Genomic DNA, 19939 nt, shown 5'->3' on the forward strand with positions numbered 1-19939 from the left:
GTACTTGCATTTCTCATCATACATGCTGGAAATAGATTAATGGGAGATATTCCTTGATAGGGACTAGAAGTCTCATCTTCTACTAATTGATATGTCATTTCAAACAGAAGGAATGAGAGGAGAAGAGAGATAGGGAGAGGGAGAGATGGGGGAATGAGGAGGCTCACTCGTTCTCCTGAAAGTGATACGGTAACACTATGCTCCCTTTCACCTCCATGGATGTATTTTGTGGTTGCCACCGGTGTCCTCCAAAATCCCACAGATTGACTCATGTAAGTTGGAATTAAGAGAAATCCCTCTTTAAAAACGAGTTGTTGTGCCAATTTTCTATCTTTTGTTGGTTTTGTAACAATACTTCGCCCCCTGCCAGACAACGCATTTGGCGCTCATTCTCTGGACAGAGGGGTAAAGGAAGTTCAGCTAAATTTATTTGCGCTGAAATTGTTTTGGCTGAACTCACACTGCAGGAATGGCAAATTTATCTTGTTGTTCTTGTTACCATAGTAACACATAAGAGAACAGCAGACATACGTGTGGCTTGGATTGCTGGAGTGTGGCTGATATTGGCATGTACAATGTACATGCCAGGTTTAGTAAAACAAGAGAAGGAAACTCTGAGAGGCATGTGACACAGGTACTCAATACAGACAATGAATGTCTCAATAGTTGTATAGTTTATAAAATATGTCGCAATAGTTTCACGTGCAGATAAGGATAATATCAATTTTATCAGCATTTTTTTTTTTTTCACATTTCAACTACCATAAATCTGTTACATGAAGGTTTGCATGGTGAAGTAAATGGGGAGAAAGGCTTGTAGTATCATCATGTGTACATGTATATTACAGGTAGTCCTTTGCAGGGACCTCTGTCTAGGTTCTTCTTCTCCCAAGCAATGATCCCTACTGGGATTATGTACACATAGTGTTACTGCAAACATTTCTTCCTTCCTTCCCATAAATGTGTTTTCCTATTGTACACAGGGTTTTCCAGAATCATAAACATTGTTGTGTGTGTGTGACACTACTCAGGACTGGATTTTCTTAGAATTGTTTTTGATACTGCGAAATCACTGTTTTAATGGCTTGAGGGATTGATGAAGTGAAACAGGGGAGTGTAATATTGTCAAAAGCCACCTAATCCATGTTGTTAATTGTAACAATGTATTTATTCATTATGATTATGATGACCGATGTACTACAAGACTCAGAATGGTCAATGATTTTAAGAAATTTGGAGTGCATCTCTATAAGCAAGCCTAGTTGTTAGCAGCATTTGGGCTTGCAGTTTCTTTTCGCCCAAAGTATGCTTTTAACTATGATGTTGTATCTGTATCAGAATATCCTTGATTGGCCACGTTTGTTGAAATATCTATGTGTACTGTAGTCTGATAAATGTATTCGTCCTGTTTTTTTTGTTTTTTTTTTTTACTTTTTTGTTCTATGTATGAGTTTTGTTTACATTTCTGTTATATTTCTGTTATATATTCATCTGCACAGACTTGCAGAAGAACAATCCTCAAACTGAAACATATGCTGTGCATAGATAAAGGAATGAAATGAAATTAAACTATGAGCAGAGTATACCTCGTGTTCCAATGCCTGAGACAATGTCAGTTTTTAATACAAAGGGTACATGTAATATTGTAATGTCTGTTGTTGTCATCTTTTGTCCTGGATAACATTTTATTCTTTTCGTTCTCATTCAGTAACGAGGAGTTTCCCCGGAAATTTTTTTAATAAAACAATATTGCGTCCCTACTTTGAAACCTATTTTGTTTCCTTTTGAATACTCAGAAGCGAGAAGTGGTGAAGATCCACCTGGTGAAAGATAAGGGAGCTCTTGGCATCCAGATCGCAGGAGGCAAGGGATCCAGGAAAGGAGATATTGGCATTTTTGTGGCTGGAATAGACGAGGGTAGCCCAGCTCACAGGTGAGATCCTGGTCTCCTTTTCTTCATTTCTCTCTCTTTCTATGCTCTCTGTCTGTCTGTTCGTTTGTTTGTCTGTCTGTTTGTCTTTCAGTCTTATCAAGATGACTTATAAAACAGATATACCTTAGAAGTATGCAAGATGGTGCAAGTTTACAATAGAAGTAAGGCCCCAGGTACCCCATTGATATATCAGTGTTGTGCCCAATATGGCAGTCTTGGGTAGACAGGTGTTATATGTTTGGGGTACTGGTGGTCACCAAGCAGACATGACTGTCCCCGACTCACAGGGGCCACATTTCCTGTCATCAGATCATATGGTCCATATCATATCATATACTCCCCTCTCCTTCCTCTATATATCATTGGGACTAAGGTACTGTACATCTCTCAGGTTGAGTACACAAAAGTAGTGATAGCTGCTCGCCAGCAGTCACAATACCATCTTGGTAATGGTATCAACACACACAGTATGTCAGACTACTTATAGTGCTTGAAATGGGCCTTTTGAAGTACAGTATGCACCATTCTCCTTAGATTAATAATGGTGCTTTGCATGTCTTGGTATCCCCTTTTTTTTTTCCAGTGAATCACCGTTATAGCTAACCCATTTTATCTGTCTTTGCTGGGTTATATTTCATATAAACAATGTAGTAAGTTTCAGAGATGCTGCTATAATGATGAGTATAACTTGAGAATTCTTTTTCCCGCTGAAGTGATGACGATAAATTGATCGTAATAGTTGCATTTAGAGACCAGTCATGGACAACTGAGATGATGATTGTTTTTAGTTGACCTATTATTTTCCTGTACAGTATCCACTAAAGGCTATACTTCTATGCAGAATTTTACAGTGAATGCAATTCATTATGAATTAGGTTAAGGGAAATCCTTCTATTATTCACAAGAGATTGACTAGAGCGCCTTGAATCTAAGATGTGATGAATACTTGGACTTTAGTAGAGAGTTTGTAGAAAAAGACTGGCACAAAGGCTGGTTTAGAAGTAGAAGAGTGAAAGAGATGTGCAGTGATCTTCTTGTCTTTCTTTCCATGCAAGGCAATGTTATCTATGTCTGGATGCTACAGATGTTATCTATTAGGAGAGGAAACGGTAATAGATGAGAATCAATCAAGGAGTAATGGGGATTGGGTTTATAGGAAGCAAAGGATGACATCATGTCCATAGTGCAGGGAGAGTATCATGCCTTGCTCTCTCACTCACCCTAGTGTCTCTGCACCCCCCCCCCCCCCCCCCCAATGCTGGGGTGGGGCAGGGGTTCACAGATCAGACGCTAGGCTTTGTTGTCATGTGTATCATCTAAGAAGAATAGGGCAAGGGAGATGAGCTCACTGCCGGCTGGCCGTCTACCAGACTACCACCCCCAGCCACTTGACAGGTGATTCACATTCTAGCTACACACAGAAAGAAAAAGAGGTGGGTCACCCAGCGTTCTCTCAGGGGACCGCACTGTCCGCATGGGCCCCCAGAGTTGCCCCTAGTGGTTAGAGAGTGAGGGTCCCTTGCCTCCTTCCTCTTTTCTTCTCTCGCCACTGAGTTTGTCAAATGCTGTGCTCATTAACATGCGAGACGTTTCACCAGTAATGATTATTTACTCAACGTCATATACTGTTAGTAACTTTGGTAACATGTTCAACATACACTACTGTAGGTTCAAAGAAATGAATATGTTCTCTGAATCACAATGTGCTTCCCTTTTTTTATTCAGAAAACCTGTAAAGATGAGAAAGAGTTATGTTAGAAATCAATAATTAATGTAATAGATTTGATGATATCATTGTAAGGTTAACGTGACTCTTGTCTATGATATCAACAAACCTCCATGAAGAAAGACTTGGACTCACAACAACCGGATCAAAAATAATATATTAACATGATTATTAACCAATTTATCCCATTTTGAAATAATAAATTCTAGTAATAGTTACTCATTTCAATATTGAGATGATTTCAAGACATTGCATTAATATGGTAATAATCAAAGTCACATATGTGCATATTGTATTGGATTATATTGAGATGTAACTAGTAGGTCTAATTATAAACTTTTTCATATTACGTGTCTGTGTAATAAGTTAGTATATATAGACAATGGGTGATTCAACCACACAATCTGATTTTTTTTTTTCGCATTTTACGTAATTTTATGTTTTATTGCTACTGTAGAGCGAGGGAGAGTGTAGCGTAATCTTGTTGTAGTGGCATACGTCTGGAAAGTTGTGACTCATGTTCATAGGATTCTTTCCGCATGACCCAATCTGTTTCAGTGGGGTCAGACTTGGCGCTTTCCCCTCCTACCCTCCCACTACTTTACTACACCTCAAGCTCTGCTTCATAGAGTCTCTAACAGGTTACCTGTGGCTCATGAAACAATTGTGCTCCATGTACAATTAGTACAGTCGTCACTCCGTATGTATGCATAACCTTGTTTTGGCAAGAATCGAGGTTGCAGTAGTATAGACAGCAGCCTAAACTGAGAAATCATTTTGAAAGAATTACAAAGTTTCACGTTACAAAGCCTTTTCAAAGTTGCAAATAAAAACGCAATTAACTGATAAGGACCTTTTTAAAAGTATCTATAATGTTTTTGTGCAGGTAATACACACAACAATTCAGTAATGTTTAATCAAGCTGCGTATTTGATTTCTTTGATACATTTCTGAAATTTGAAGTAGGCCTACATGTAGATGTGGATAAAAACTGAAAGCAAATAAAAACAAACTGCAAAGATGTATACAATATTACAAATCAGGCAATGTCAAGTTTAGTTGAGATTTAGCGCAGAGAAAGATACAGAGGGGGTTATCTAGATATTTTTAGAGCAAACTGAGATCCAAGCTGTGTGATACCCTGCCATCAGTGTGTCATATTTCAAACAGCTTACACTTATCTTCTCCTGCTATTTATAGTATGAAGGAGGTAACAAGCTGTATAGTTGCACAACTAAGACAACAGAAACACCAGGCCTGTAGAGGGCGCGTGATGACAGGAGATTTGAGAAATTAAGTCCTGGGCTGTAATTAGCCTTTAGGTGCAATTAAAAGACAGGGTACATGATCACTAATTTGCTCTCAACTGCAGAATGATTAATGGACGTCTTTAGGGCCCCTTGATCACCTAATGTGTAAAATGCGCTGTGTTCCTTGTGAGTATAGAAACATTTGAGGCCCATGTAAAAACTTACCATGAGTCAATATATTGATGACAACGTGTACGTGTACGTGGGTGGTATGCCAGAAAGTCACATGAGAGTGTGTGTAGACAGGGAATGCTCTCACATCCCTTCTCTTTTGATTTCCACCAAGTTTTCAGTGGCACTTGTGGTCCCTGTAATTGACGAGAACATGACAAATCTTAGTTCAGAGTTATGATTTCATTTCATTTCATTTCATTTCATGATAGGTTGAACTTGAACAGTGAAAATAATAAGAATAAGACCTGCTGAAAAATTCCCCAATTTTCATGAAATGATCAGAAGGAAAAACAGCTATTTGTGACAGATGGAATATCTAAAGGATAGATTTTGATGCTGTCCATTGTCATTGTAAAGAAACATGCATATTACTGTAAAACATGATATATTCGCGGCATGAAAATTTCGCGAATTTGAGCTGATGGCCTTCCTCACAGCATGAAATTTTAATTTCACGAATGTTGCCACTCGCAAAATTCGTGAAATTGAAATGCACGCGAACATTCCTCGTTTTACAGTATGTTTTAACCTCTTGTTGCCAATATGGCTTACAAACAGCATGTGTCTTGGCCTGATGCTTCTCTGTAGTGTGACCTATTCAAGCATGCCTACACTATGATTCTTATTTTGTTGTTATATTGGCCTTTTGCTGGTTTTATAACTAGAAAAGCACTCAAAGATTGCAGACCTCTGCCAAGCCAGCAGCTCATTTCCACCCATGCAGGCATGCTTTTTCCCAATATAGAAGCCTTTTGTTTATGTCATCAGCTCCTAGCTGTGGTGCCTTGCCCTGGCAGAGCACGCACTTTAGTGCGCATTTACCTCCAGTATGTGCAGCTTGAACTCCCAAGTTCATTGACCTTATGGTAGATATGCCAAAGGATAGAAAATGTTTAAAAAATTATTAAAAATCCGTGGGTCACTACCAAAATGTAATCATCTGTTCCTTGTGTAATTATCGACTTTTCATGCAAGTTCATTCAAATCCGTTCTCAACTTTTTGAGTTATTTTGCAAACAGACAAATCAATGCGTAAAAAAAAATCTTTTGTTCTGTAGATATAAAAATTTGTATTTCATATGTTTAAGTTGATATTTTACTTTTCCATCAAGAATTCAAACATTTTACTTGTGAAATAGTATAATGTAGAAATGACAAACTCATCACAATGCAGTGCTAGTTTTGATGTTATTTCTTTGCACTGAAAGTATTTTTATTGTGTAGGTCACAGCTTCCGAAACATTTGATTTTGCTCTTGTGTTTATTTTTTTTTTTTTTCAGCACAGTTTCATGAGGCATGGTGTTGTATCATAGACACAAGACTGGCCACCCTGCTATTTTTAGATCATCTACTTGCGAGAGATTTGGAAATAATTCCTGCTTTCTTCCTTATTTCTCTCTCCTTTTTTTCTTCAAAAAGGCGCCAAGAATGTGCGCATGACGAATTAGGATTATGATTGTGCTAATGAGGAATCTATGTAGGAGAGGGAGGAATAAGAGAAGTGAAGCATTGTCCAGATTAAGCAGCAACTCATGACACTGTCTGGCATGTGGTATACCACACGTGGCTTACCACACGTGAAGTTTGCTGTCATTTGTGAGAAAAGGAGTTAGTTCAAAGAAAAGATAGACCTGGATGCCTATGTTCCTGGTTTCCCACTATTAAAGAATGTTTGCAAAGCCCCGCATTATGCAGAATCATAACTTAGTGGTGCTTTAAATGTGCTGTTTATAGATGCATGCCAAGCTCCTAATGTTACTTTCACTTGCTACATCTTCTACACAACCTCAGTTAATCATTGATCTCAAGTGTTTCTATCAAGCCCTTTGTTTAATTGTTGTATTGACATTGCATTCACAAGAAACTGGTTTGATTTAGTTCTACATGCAAATGCTATGTATAATCAATTATTTGTGTTGGTCATTCAAAAACAGATGTGCTGAGATATGATGAAAATCTTCAATGAAATTCTTGAAATAGATATGGTATATTTGAGTAGCATAATTATATGCTCATACAAAGTAAAACATCAGTCTTTTTATTGTCAAAATGTTGATAAAAAAAAATTCATTAAGGTCAGACACTCTCTCATATGTGGGTAATATGTGACCACAGTGATGTGTTTCTTACATTTTTATTGTAAGTTCCATTTTGCTTTCCACCTGCTCTTGAGATTTTGAAGCTTCATGCAAACCACAGTCATCAAGAATTTTGCAATTTTAATAAGATACTTTCTTTCAAACATGTTGTAACTTTGATGTACAGAATGTTGATATTTATTGACATGGACTCAAAATGATGAAATCTGACTCAACTTACACATTCTCTCTGAGAGTTGCTGTAGGCGAGAAGCTTGGACAACATGAACTTACTGCGGTAGCAAAGGCAGCAGCAGATTCTTGAATGCTTGTTAAAATCATATTCTTGGAGAGACTGAGTGACTTGAGATAAAATGTTCAGTTATCAGAGAAGAGTGAATTTATGAAAGGAAAGAGGGAAAAAAAAGATGGCTGCTGTGTAGTTGATGTTTCATGCTGGGCAGGAAGACGGGCTGAGAATGAAAGCTGCTTGCAGGCTGGCGATTATGGCCAGTCTGGGGTGTAGACTTTCAGAACAACATCCTGCTAGAAGAGCATGTTTATCCCCCTTCTCTCAGCGGGTCGGGGTAATAGAATTACCTCCACTTATGTTCCCTTATCTCTAGAGGGAAAAAGTCATCTTAGTACTCTTTACTTACATCTTTTTGAGAGAGGCAGAGTGTACTTATGCTTACTTACAGCTAGCAGACAGTTATCCATATATCTATTTATACAATTGTTTCCAATTTAGGCAAAGTTTCAATCTTACTTGTTGCCTTCCCTTTACACTAGAAAAGAATATTTAGGAAGTGACTGCAGTGTAAACCTGCTCGATAGTCAATAACTTCACAGGTCCTCCCCTCTCTTACAGACTTTAGTCAGATAGTTTTAAAGATAGGGATAACTTTTAAATGCAAATCAACTGAACAAGTTTCCTTAGTATCAATTTAGTAATGTTTTCCTCCAAATGTCCAAAAGCTGTACAGCTTTTCAAATCCAAGCAGCATTGCCCTACATACTAATCAAGTCAACTGAAGAAATCATCTAAATCTCTACTGGAATTATATAAAAACATAAAAGAATTCATTTTTTTTGGGGGGGGGGGGGGACTTATTCAGAGCTGGCAAATATATTCTTGTGCTAAATTACAACATTATGTGGGAAATATGTTCTTGTGTTTACTACACAATGTAGCCCTAAGAAAATGAAGTACACACATATTTATTAGTGTACTCTCCTCTTCTAGATATGTCAAGTGCATCTGTGCAAGTCAAAATCTGTGTGAAGATTTAAGGCAAAGAATGGCTTTGTAGTGGTATGATAGTCAAATATTGATTATTGTCAGCTCTCCAAAGTGGGGGGCAAATTTGCTCACTGATTTGAAGTTAGCTTACCAACATTTGAATTCATTACACAATGGATGTAGTGATGGATGGATTGTTTCATATGATATCAAGCTGATTCTAAACAAAATGTCAAAGGGAGGAAGGCTTTTAGAGTTCAACAGACCTGGATAGGTATCTGGCATCCCATTCATTATGGAATGGTTGTTTCAGAATTCACTGGTGAATGTTCATCGGAAAAAATGGTATGTTTTTCTCTTTTCGTCTTCATGATTTCATCTTCATGACTTCATCTGTAGTCTGTAGCTTTTTGTTTTGGGTCTTTACCTTAAAAAATATCAGATTTTTCCACAGTATATGTATATTTAAACATAAAACACCATTCTTCGATTAATTTTGTCATGGCACACTTGCCCATTCCCTCTCATGTAACCAGCACTTATATTCTGCTCTGCCAACTATTCAGATTTTATTTCTTGACCTTCCATTCAGCTCTTCCTGTACTGCTGGCTTCTTGTCATCTCTAGGCGCTTTCACATCAGTCCAATGTTTCGAAATAATGTGCTATTTTCAGAATCTCGATCTTGGATTTTCATAACCCGATGACAAAATAGCACCTATCTGATAATGTGAAGTCAAATTAGCAGGCTAATGTCAAGCTAAGCTCTAACAAATTTCCACACCCAAACTCAGGAAATATCCCAAATATCACAATAATAAATCAGTGTGCTATTTGAATGTGAATTCACCTCAAGTAATTAGCATGATGCATCCCATCATGCCTAGCATGTGTGGCCCGTGCGATCAAGGAAACCTGCACACAAATTGCTGGTAATTTTTTTGAAGGCGCATGCGCAGCTATTGAATTATTGAAATGAGTTGGGACACATCCATCTTTTGAATTGAACACTTTTCAAAAATGTAATTATAGCAACAACAACAAAATTGAGCATAAATGCACCCTAATATGCATGAAATAATTGTCAAAATCATGCACCAAGATCTCGGCTTGTATAGATTACTGTTACAATTTTGATGTCACTCTGAGAAGTGATACGGGAAGTGACCAACTTACACTGCCAAGAGAAAAGAATGCAAACTGTAGTCAAAGCTTGTGAAGAGGAAGGGAAGCTATTTATTTGTTGTCCTGACACTGGTGTACACCTTTAATGTCAGCTAATGCAAACACACATGATAACTGTTTAAGGACAGGACATAGAACAATTAGTGAGGATATGTAATTAACCTTGTAACATTCCAAGATAATGATCATCTATTGTTTTTTAGATTGGAGGAAGAAAGATGAGTCGCATAGCAGGTTTGAGATTACACGCTCTTCTACAAGTTTTGGATTATGTAAACATCGGAGATCACATTCTTAGGCGTGCAAAGTGTGGCAAACTTTCATTCATTTATACTCCTCAGAATTTTTCTTACTTTTACTTGTCTTTTTCCCATGCAGTCCAGCCATTGAAAAATCCAGCTGACTGTGGCATCACATGACTTCACCATACAGTACTCTTATGATCTGATGCCACTTTGGGGAGTGATTTGGGGAGTGACCAAGTTCAAAGTCCAGGATATCAATTCCTTAGAACTGAAGTCTGCATTTAAATTCCTAGTGAATTTTTGCCCCCAACTGAATCTTTGGAGTGTTGATTGCTAGAACAATAAAAAAAAAAAAAACTCTTTAGGGGCAGCAAAAAAGGAAGGAATGATTGAACCTTGTATTTTTAAATCTTTGTTCACACCTATACCAGGGTTCGACACTATAATTTTTTTTCTTCTCCGATGACCTGTTTTGGCTCCTAAAATCGTTGAATTTGAAATTTTGGTGGCCGGAAAAAGAATTGCAGTTGCCTGAAATAAGAGGGAATATAAACATTCATTTTTTTTTTTAATCTTAGCTGCCCGATCAGGCCACCATGAGATGGCCTTTTTGGAAATTTGGTGGCCCAACATCAATATTCAGTGGCCTCGGACAACTGAGCAACTGCTAATGTTGAACCCTGCGTATACACACATTTTGAAATAATCTTGCAGTCGTTTATCAAAAGACTTCTTTATCAAAATATTCAAATCTTATGCATACAATGTAGCTTATTCAATCTTATCGTATACCCTTACAACAAATCTGTTCCTAGCCACCAGAAAGTTTGTCTGAGTCTTGCCTTACATAGCAACAACAAATGTATTCAAACTGCATTCTATGCATTGAAATTCATTAACTTGGAATAGCTAGGTAAACTAAATATTTGGTACTCCACTGGGTCCCTAGGAGGAAAGAAGAAGAAGAAGAAGAGTATCCATGGATTTGAATAAATGCAGGGTCAGCTGGCCTACTACAGCAGTAGGTATTGTGTTGGTCATTACAGTAGGCGTTTTCACATCAGCCCGATAAAAATCCAAGCTCGAGAGATTTTTCGTGATTGCGAATTAGCGCACTATTTCATTTCTTATTCACATCAGCCCGAAGAGAATTAGCCCAAATTTTTTTTCGAGCTAATTCGACAGCTGAGTATGTGCAAACAGCATCAGTAATGTGTGTACCCTCTCAAAAATTCCTCATGATTTGTGTGCAGTTTGCCTCGATCGATCGGGTCACACACGCTAGGCATGATGGGATGCATTGCGCTAATTTCTCGAGTCGTTTTCACATTATCAAATAGCGCGCTACTATCCCGCTATTTCAGAAATTTCCCGAGTTGGACTCGAGAAATTTTCTCGATCAGAGCGATACAATTAGCGCACAAATTTGTGTTCACATTATCAAATAGCACGCTATTTCCCTATCGGGATAATTTCCCAAGTCAGAAAATAGCGCGCTATTTCGAAACATCGGGCTAATGTGAAAACGCCTAATGTGTCAAACTCAAATCAGAAGCCAATGGTATAAGAAATCTAAACTGGTTCAGCTGCTAGTTGGAATTGAGAAAGAGCTGAAAAATAATGACTGACTCATCATATGGTATAGATTAGCTCATTGTTGTTTTACCACTTCACCTGACTGGGAATGGAAAAAAGTATGTGACTTTGCATTCTAAACATACTTGTTGAATTCCTCTGAATAGACGATTTTAGTAATGTATTCAAATTCTATCTATGCTTTATGCTTTGAGCACAAAAGTTGCCCTTGACAACCACAGAGCTTGCCAGAGACTTGCCCTACCCATCAACCATGAGGTACATGTAAATTCCTGCCTATAGAACTGAATTGGATTGAGCAGGTGCTTGAAATCGTTCGTTACTAGGCTGTAGTAAAAGAAACGTTCACAAAATGTAATCCATTACATAAATTGTCTATTTAAAGTACAAAAAAGAGAATAGGTTTTGCATTTATATTAAGATGAGATGAAATGGTGTCTTCTGCTATTAGATGCCTTGAATTCCAGCCATTCTGAGCTTCAAGAAGTCTATAATATGGAAAGAAAGAGGAGAGAAAGAGGATTTGACTGCTCAGGTAGTTGTTTGCAAACATTTGGCAGGCTTCTGGATCTTGAGATAATGCCCTGCACATTGAAGAAGAGAATAGGGAGGAGAAATGTTTAAACAGTCTAACAAAGGGAGTAGATAGGATACGTGCTTTGTGATGCACACAACTCTCCACTTCAGGGTGCTGTGTATTTGGTCTTCTACCACGGCTTGGTTCAGGCGGAGTGAAGGTGTGTTAGTAGTGTGTTCTGGAGCCCACTGAAGCTGGTCTCAAGGTAGGGTGATGTATAATGTATCTTGATAATCCTGGTTCTCTTGAGGAACTCCTTGGGTATCGGTTTAGAAATAAATGCAGTCAAGTAAATCATGAAGTAGTGAAATATTATCGTTTGGTTTCTTGTCGGTCAGGATATCTCACAAAGTCTGCTGTGAATGTGTGGATGTCTTGTGTTATCATGGTTGGCAAGGTTGTTGTGAATAAGCTGAGGTCAAAACTTATTGTAGCAGTGGGTGGAAACTTTATAAGTGAGCCTTGTTGTATTCTAATGTGAAATTTCCGTAGGTTTCTATTCAAGATACACAGCAAGTAACCATAACTCCTGGCAAATACCATGACATTACTTTGCGATATTGATCATTGATACATGTGATGTCTTATGTTCTCTTTTTCTTAATCAGCTAGGATGCATAAAAGTAAAAATGGAGTGTATGGCAGTGCACTGTACCATGCCTTCAAAAGACTTCGCAAGAAATTCTTTTAGAAGTCGACCCTCTGACAAACATTCTAATTCAGAGTGGAGTGGTATTCTACTCTTTTCTCCTTGTATTTCCCCCTGTGTGTTCTCACACATGTTTGTATACATGGGACTAAAACATATCGAGACCTCACCCAGCCAAGAAAGTCATGTTGAATTGGGGTCACAGCACTCATACTGCAAAGCTAGAAAGATGAAAGCTAAAACTACAAAATGAAATTGTGTGTTTTATTGACAGAAATAAAGACCATCATTGGGTAGGTACTGCCAAGATTTCCCTCTCATGTTCTTTGAGGTTTTTAAAAGAACTGCTAGTGACAATTGTATGTAAAAGTACAGTTAGAAAAATTATGTTATTAGACACAGCTAATGACTTTGAACAAATTACTGAAGTTCTAAAAGTAATTGTTTTTCTTGCAGTATGTACACTTTTCAGTTACTTTGTCTTCATTTCCCCCCATATTTTGTAGACATATGGTGTAAATCTGTTTTGCCTCATTCTCTGCATGAAGGATTTTTTTTCTGCTTCCAATCTACATTGCTTTATCAGTGAAATAGGCAATGGCAAATTTTCATAGAATTGTTCAGGGACTTTTAAAAAGATACCTTCTTCTGAGTGTAAGTAAGTCAAGGCATCCTACCCCTTACCCATTTGGGGGTAATAATGGCTGCAAAGAGTTGAATATCCAACTTTTTGAAAAGAGTGAAATAAATGGCTGTGACTTTAGATAACGGAAAATGTTTGCTCATTAACAAATTTCTGTAATATTAATCAAGATGTGCCCAGAATCCTATATGAAGACTTACAGGTGGATGTAATGAGTGAGAGAGGTATATCTTTGCTACCTGTCGTGGTGGGACCAAACAAGATGAAGGGATAGTACCAATGCAGAATGGCATTAGGGTTGGACTTTTTCAGATGGCTCACTTGATTGAGAGATGTGTTCAACATCAGAGTAGATGTTGCACTCGTCATCTGCTAATGTTAGTTGACATTTTCATCTACCAGTTTGTCTGATTTTGAATCAGTTAAACTCTTGAACAAGAAGCATATCTGAGCTCCATGTGACAAACATGTCTAGTTAGTCAAGAGTGCTCAGAGGCAACCTGAATTAAGATGTAGGAGCACTTTCCTGCTAACATTATCTGACAGTTGCTTGAGTACAGGATTTAGTAAATTGGAAAAATATGCTTTGCAACGCAATGCCAGCAGTAATCATGTCGCTTTGGTTTTACATTAAGTAGGAAATTAAGATTTTATGTCTTTTACACTGCATTTTGTGCGATCTTTACATTGACTTTTTTTGTTGTTGCTGTCTTAACATGATATTCTGTACTTATTCATACTGTCAAGTGTCTGATTCATATTCATGCATTTTTTTTTCTTAAAATACCTCCAGTAGGACTTTTCCTCACAAAAAATGCTAGAAAACGATAGATTTTTTTTCTATCATTTTTCTTATGTGTCTGCATTTGTCTATTCATATTTCTCTTTTCTACAGGGATGGCCGGTTACAGAAGGGGGATGAAATCTTGCTGATCAATGGTGTAGGACTACTCAACGTGACCCACAAGGACGTTGTGGAAACCCTGCGGGCAAGCGGGAGCATCGTCCAGCTGGTCATTGCAAGGAAGGTCAGTCTGCAAAAAATCCTGCAACTTTCTTCCTTAGAATGGTTTCAGGTACCCTTCAGTTGGAGAGTCTCCAAATGTCACAGTATGTAATATCTAAAAATGAGACATGATGTCAGCATGGAACTCTTCACCGACTTACTCACCTGGGCTGTGTGAAAGCTGACATGAAAATTGCTATCAAACTCTATTCACCTCATTAGCTTAGGTCTAATGAGAAGGAAGCAGTTAATTCTTGCGAGATGTCACTCTACAGCCATGAGCTAAATGGAATCACATGTGTACATGGTTTGTCAACTCAAATTTAAATTGCCCCATCCCTGCATGATGCCCATCCTTTCTTCACATTCCATTGCAGATGGCAGCAAGCTCATAATCATAAAGATTATTTCATTTCTAGAAGTTTTTGTGACAGTTTCCACCTCCATGTATTTGCATAAATCATATTTCTTTGGTAGAGGCAGCTTTCCCACCCCACCCCTTCAAGCTTGATACAGCAAGGGACTGATACCCCATAAGCAAAAAGGGGTTCTGAAGCCTCCTATAGCAGCCTCGAGCAGCCTTTCAGCTCAATCTAAACAGACAGATTTCAGAAAAGGAGATCCGGTCTGGTCAGGATCTGAAACCACCTACAGAGGGTGGTTTCAGAGCTTGCTATCAAACCTCGAAGAGCCTCGGCTGCAGTGTAAATGCTAGGGGAGAAGTTGCTTTCTTGCCGACCCGGAAGTTATCACCGAAGATCATCGCCAGCTAACATAAACAAACCAGCCATCATGACCAGCCACAGCTGATAAACACCGAAAACTTGCACACTTTCGTGCTCAGTCACATTTGCAGTTATGTAAGAAATTCAAAAGTCAGCACCGTGTATCAGAGGGGAACTTGGTTACCATGGGAATGGAGCTAGTCCGGCCTGCTTAGGCGAAATCATCCCAAGCAGTATAAACAGACAAGAGACCGCTTTTTTGAGCAGGACTTCGAACCTCCTTGCGGATGCTCTGAAACTTGCCCGCAGTATAAATGGGGTATGATTATACAGGGTGGCCAAAAAAGAACGGAACGCCTAAGATCTTTAATTTCAGCAATATTGTTGCAAATATGTCGTTATTTTGCATACTTTGCATTCGGCTTGCCATAGAACTAGTAGCATTCACAATGTGTGGAATGTGGGGCGGAAGGTGCAATTGTTATTGTCCGTTATCATTGTGAATAATGTGAATGTCATTGTGAATATCATTGTGAATGCTACTGGTTCTATGGCAAGCCGAATTCTTGCTGGTTTCGGTATCTCTGAGAGTGCAAAATGAAAACATTTTGAAAATTGCAAGGGTTGACAAAAATGGTCCTAAAATCATAACACAATAATCAAAATTAAAGAAATTGGTTTCATTCTATTGGAAAAAGAATGGCCTTTCAAACAGTGTGCGAAATAATGACGTATTTGCAACAATATTGCTGAAATTAAAGATCTTAGGTGTTCCGTTCTTTCTGGGCCACCCTGTATATGACATCAACAGGAAATGAGATGATACATTATTGGGACTAGAATCTCTGCCTAATTTCCCCTTTGTGTGATTTTGCCTTCACAGGGAAAATGTGTCTGCTCTGTGGAAGTTCCAGGAAATTTGTATTAATTGTCGGGAGCTCAAAGTTCTGTAAAGCCCATACCATTCTAAATACTAGGACTCACACAACACTATGATGAATCATCAAATTTTGTGCCAAGTGCCCAGATGTGAGTGAAACAATTTTTTTTTTAAATAGATCTTAAACACACTTATTACTCTTGTTTAGATTAGATTTTTGTTTTTATTGGGGTTGTTAGGATAAGGCATATATCTGAATACAAAAAAGAGGTACTGTAAAACACGATATTTTCGCGGCATGAAATTTTCGCAAATTGGAGCCTACGGGCTTTTTCTTGGCATGAAATTTTTGTGAGTTGCCTCTAACATTCAATGTATATAATGTAGACAAGAACTTTCACAAGCATTTTGATTTTGCGAATCTTGGCTCTCGCGAAATTTGTGAAATTAAAATGCGCGTGAACATTCCTCGTTTTACAGTAATAAATCATCCATGGGGTATGGAATCTTGTATCACAAATTCATGAATTTTCAGGAGACCTAAAAAGAAACAACTGTCATTTTCTTAACATTTTTGCAAAATGATGTCAATATTAACATCAAATGATGTACATGTAGGTACATTGTTTTGAGTTACACTGATTGATGCTCCATTCTAAAACTCAAATCAGTGTTGTTTGTATTCAAAATTAAATTTGAAGCTTTACCTTATACATTCCAAATGAGATAAGAGGTCTTGTCAGCGAAGGGATGATATATTCATTTGTAAAGTGTGCCACTGTGATTCACGTGTGTGGCTGTAACTAACCCCTGTTCAGACGCAAGCCAGTTTATACCAAAATTCGATAAAGAATCATCGTATAGCCGACAGGCCGTTCAGATGCTAATCTCGACCGTTTTGGAAAACGTTGTATAGATGTGCAGTTTCTTACTGCGCATGTTGTTATGGTCATGAGTGACAGGTACAAGGTCACCTTTCTGTGCTCGCTCCCATTAAGCCCCGCCCAGTTATACCCTTCTATGGTCGCCGTACGTTCAGACGTGCAATGGACAAGGTGGAATGCTGATTCGTTATCGAGTTCTAGTTCGAAACGATGCACTGACTGTCGTCTCGCTATACGTCATTTTGTTACACGTTTATTCATTAGTCAGCATTCAGACGTATAAATTCATCGTATAGCTATACTGTTTTGGTATAGCTATACCATTCCAGTATGATTTTTTTTTTTTTTCGCGTCTGAATGCCCTATAAGTGCAGGTCATGCTTTGATTTGTCTGGTGCAGACAGGCTTGATGTTGCTTTAACTTGATATAAAAACATGAAATCATTTCAAATAAATTTCATTTCATTGGTCATTTTGCCCTTGACGAAGATTCTGCTAGGATTGAAAGCTCAGGCCCCTCTTGACTCCAAATAAATTTCAATGAACTTTAGCCTCCCATTTTATCCATGTTGCTGACTGTACAATGCTGCGTGTATATGGTGGCTTGTTGGCACCGACAGTGACAGCAAGTTATAGCACTGTCATTTAATACATTTTATTGTACAAACTACTGCAACCTTTAGGCTTGTGATGTGTCATGGTGTATATGTGAATGCCACATATTTTATGAGCACTATACTTCGCAAATGGGAACTTATAACATCATTGTGTAAGTGTTGACATTCATAATAGGGAACCTCAGGGACAGAACGGTAAGATATGTATAATCAGCTAGTGATTTGCTACCTTGAACACAATTTCATGCTACATTTGTGCTACTGTAGGCAATGAGTGTGGGAGATGTTGTAAATTTGTGTAGATTTATCAGTAAAAAAATATTCGAAAATAAAAGCACTCCAAAGTCTATGGCATACAGTATATGGCTTAGAAAGTAATGAAAATTCAGTACCAATACCTGGTAGATGGCAGTTCTCAGAGATAGAATTGTATAGCACAATTGAGATCGTAATCACAATTAGACTTGTGAAGGAGATTACAGAAATCACGTAGTCATGTGATTTCCTAGCAATAGAGATATCAGTGCCAAGATGATAGCACCATCTTGCCTTTGGAGCATCTCACCTGTTGGTGTGGATTAAGGAGTCACCCTTTACCAGGGCCAGAGTAGCCTGTGTCAAAGACTGTCTTGCCGTAGCAATTGCAAGCTAAGTGATGAGCAGAGAGTCATCAAGTGAGACAACTCCCCTCCCTCCCCTCCCCTTCCCCCCCCCCCCCCCCCCCTCCCGGCCTTTAATTCCTTTAATTTGGGCAAACATTACATTTCAGAAGATTTTAAATAGAATAAAAATGAAGTATAATGAGATAATTCAAATCGAGTCCTCCACAATGTTCTTGGTGAGTCGAACAAGAATTGTCAATCAACTCATCTTTTAATCTGAGATATTTTGAACATGTGAGTCACCAGATTAATTCTCCAAGAATAATAAGTCCAAGATGCATAATGACATCATAATCATCATGACTTCCTGTGTAGAACTTCAAATGTCACCATGGCTGAGGGAAGAACATTGATGGAAGCAACCTGGGAGTTGTGAAAATTGATTTTTACAGATGTAGGAAGCTAGACTAATTAAAAAGCTTAATCCAACATTTTATAAGTTCAATTACAGGAAAATATTATGTAATTCAATGCAATTTGGTGCATATGAATGAATGGAAGGAATCCAGTAAAAAAACAGAGGGAAAGACTGAAATAGAGAGATCAGCTATATGTCTTAATAATAATATAATAATTGATATGATTTATATAGCGCCAAATCCACTCTGCAGAGTGCTCTAGGCGCGGAAGGAAGAGAAAGTGACGAAGTAAAAGACATACAAATATCAAGTACATGTAATGAGTAATCAAATTGAGGCTTTAAACAAGTGAGTTTTTAGACTGCTTTTAAAGGAGTCTGATGAAGAACAATTTTTAACGGCTGAAGGTAAGTTATTCCATAAGGTGGGAGCAGCATGGCCAAAGGCACGTGTGCCCCATATTGTAGTGAATCTTGGAATTATCAGAGAACCGGAGTTGGATGAGCGTAAAGATCTAGCAGGGATGTAATTATGGAGTAAGTCAATGTTATACTGAGGAGCAGCGCCCTGAATGCAATGAAAAGTCAAAAGTAAAATCTTAAAAATAATGCGATCTTTGACTGGTAACCAATGAAGTGATCTCAAAATAGGGGTGATGTGAGTGTGCTTCTTGGATAGTGTGATGATGCGTGCTGCCGCATTTTGAAGCCTCTGAAGCTTGGAGAGCTGAGTTTGTGGTAAGTTAAATAAGACAGAGTTTCCAAAATCGAGCCTAGAGGATATCAAGGCATGGACTAATTTTTCGGTATACAAGAACTTTCCAAAGGGCTAAGGACAGGATCTGGAGAAGAAAAAAAAATCAATCATTCATTCATTCATAATATACATTTTTTTTTTTCAGAAGATTTTTGTAAAATCAAAATTCATGTTGTGGATTTTTCATCCTTACATGTATATTTCTCTTTTTTCCTGCACTCACTAAGCTCTGCTCCTAAGCTCTGCTCCTAAGCTCTGCTCCTAAGCTCTGCTCCTAAAATACAGTAACAATTCTCTTTTCTTTTGTGATGTCATTGGCTGTAAAGTCAGGTGATATAAGCATCACCATTGACTAATGTTATATACCTTAACTTGACCAATGCACAAACTTTGATCAATAGCAAGACAGGGTTCACAGAATGATACCTTTAGAAACATAATAACCACTACGATGGCCATTGAGTGATTTAAGCATTAGTGATGCTGAAACTGAATTCTACATGCATAGATCCAGGATGTTTAATATTAATGTCATCCCAACATAATGGAGATTTTCCCCACAGAATCACCAAAAAGGAAAGGTTTCTTTTCCTACCATGACTCAAGTCCCCAAGAGGAAGAGTTTATGTTGTCTTGTCTATTTCTGGCCTGCATTGTCCTGGGTTGACTGAAGCCCAAACAAGATTTATGT

General features: G+C 38.0%; 1 protein-coding gene across 1 annotated transcript in view; it reads left to right on the forward strand.

Moving 5' to 3' along the window:
• The window catches only part of LOC139722359 (uncharacterized), a 184011-nt gene that overhangs the window by 37615 nt on the left and 126457 nt on the right, over positions 1–19939 (forward strand). Inside the window, exons 4-5 of the mRNA XM_071633668.1 lie at positions 1797–1933; positions 14255–14387. Coding sequence (XP_071489769.1) covers positions 1797–1933; positions 14255–14387 — 270 coding nt within the window. The remainder of the gene's footprint in view (positions 1–1796; positions 1934–14254; positions 14388–19939) is intronic.

The sequence above is a fragment of the Diadema antillarum genome, unplaced genomic scaffold (assembly GCF_040938485.1).
Source record: "Diadema antillarum isolate AM-2024a unplaced genomic scaffold, OU_Dant_1.0 scf00000163, whole genome shotgun sequence".
In the NCBI taxonomy this organism is placed as follows: domain Eukaryota; kingdom Metazoa; phylum Echinodermata; class Echinoidea; order Diadematoida; family Diadematidae; genus Diadema; species Diadema antillarum.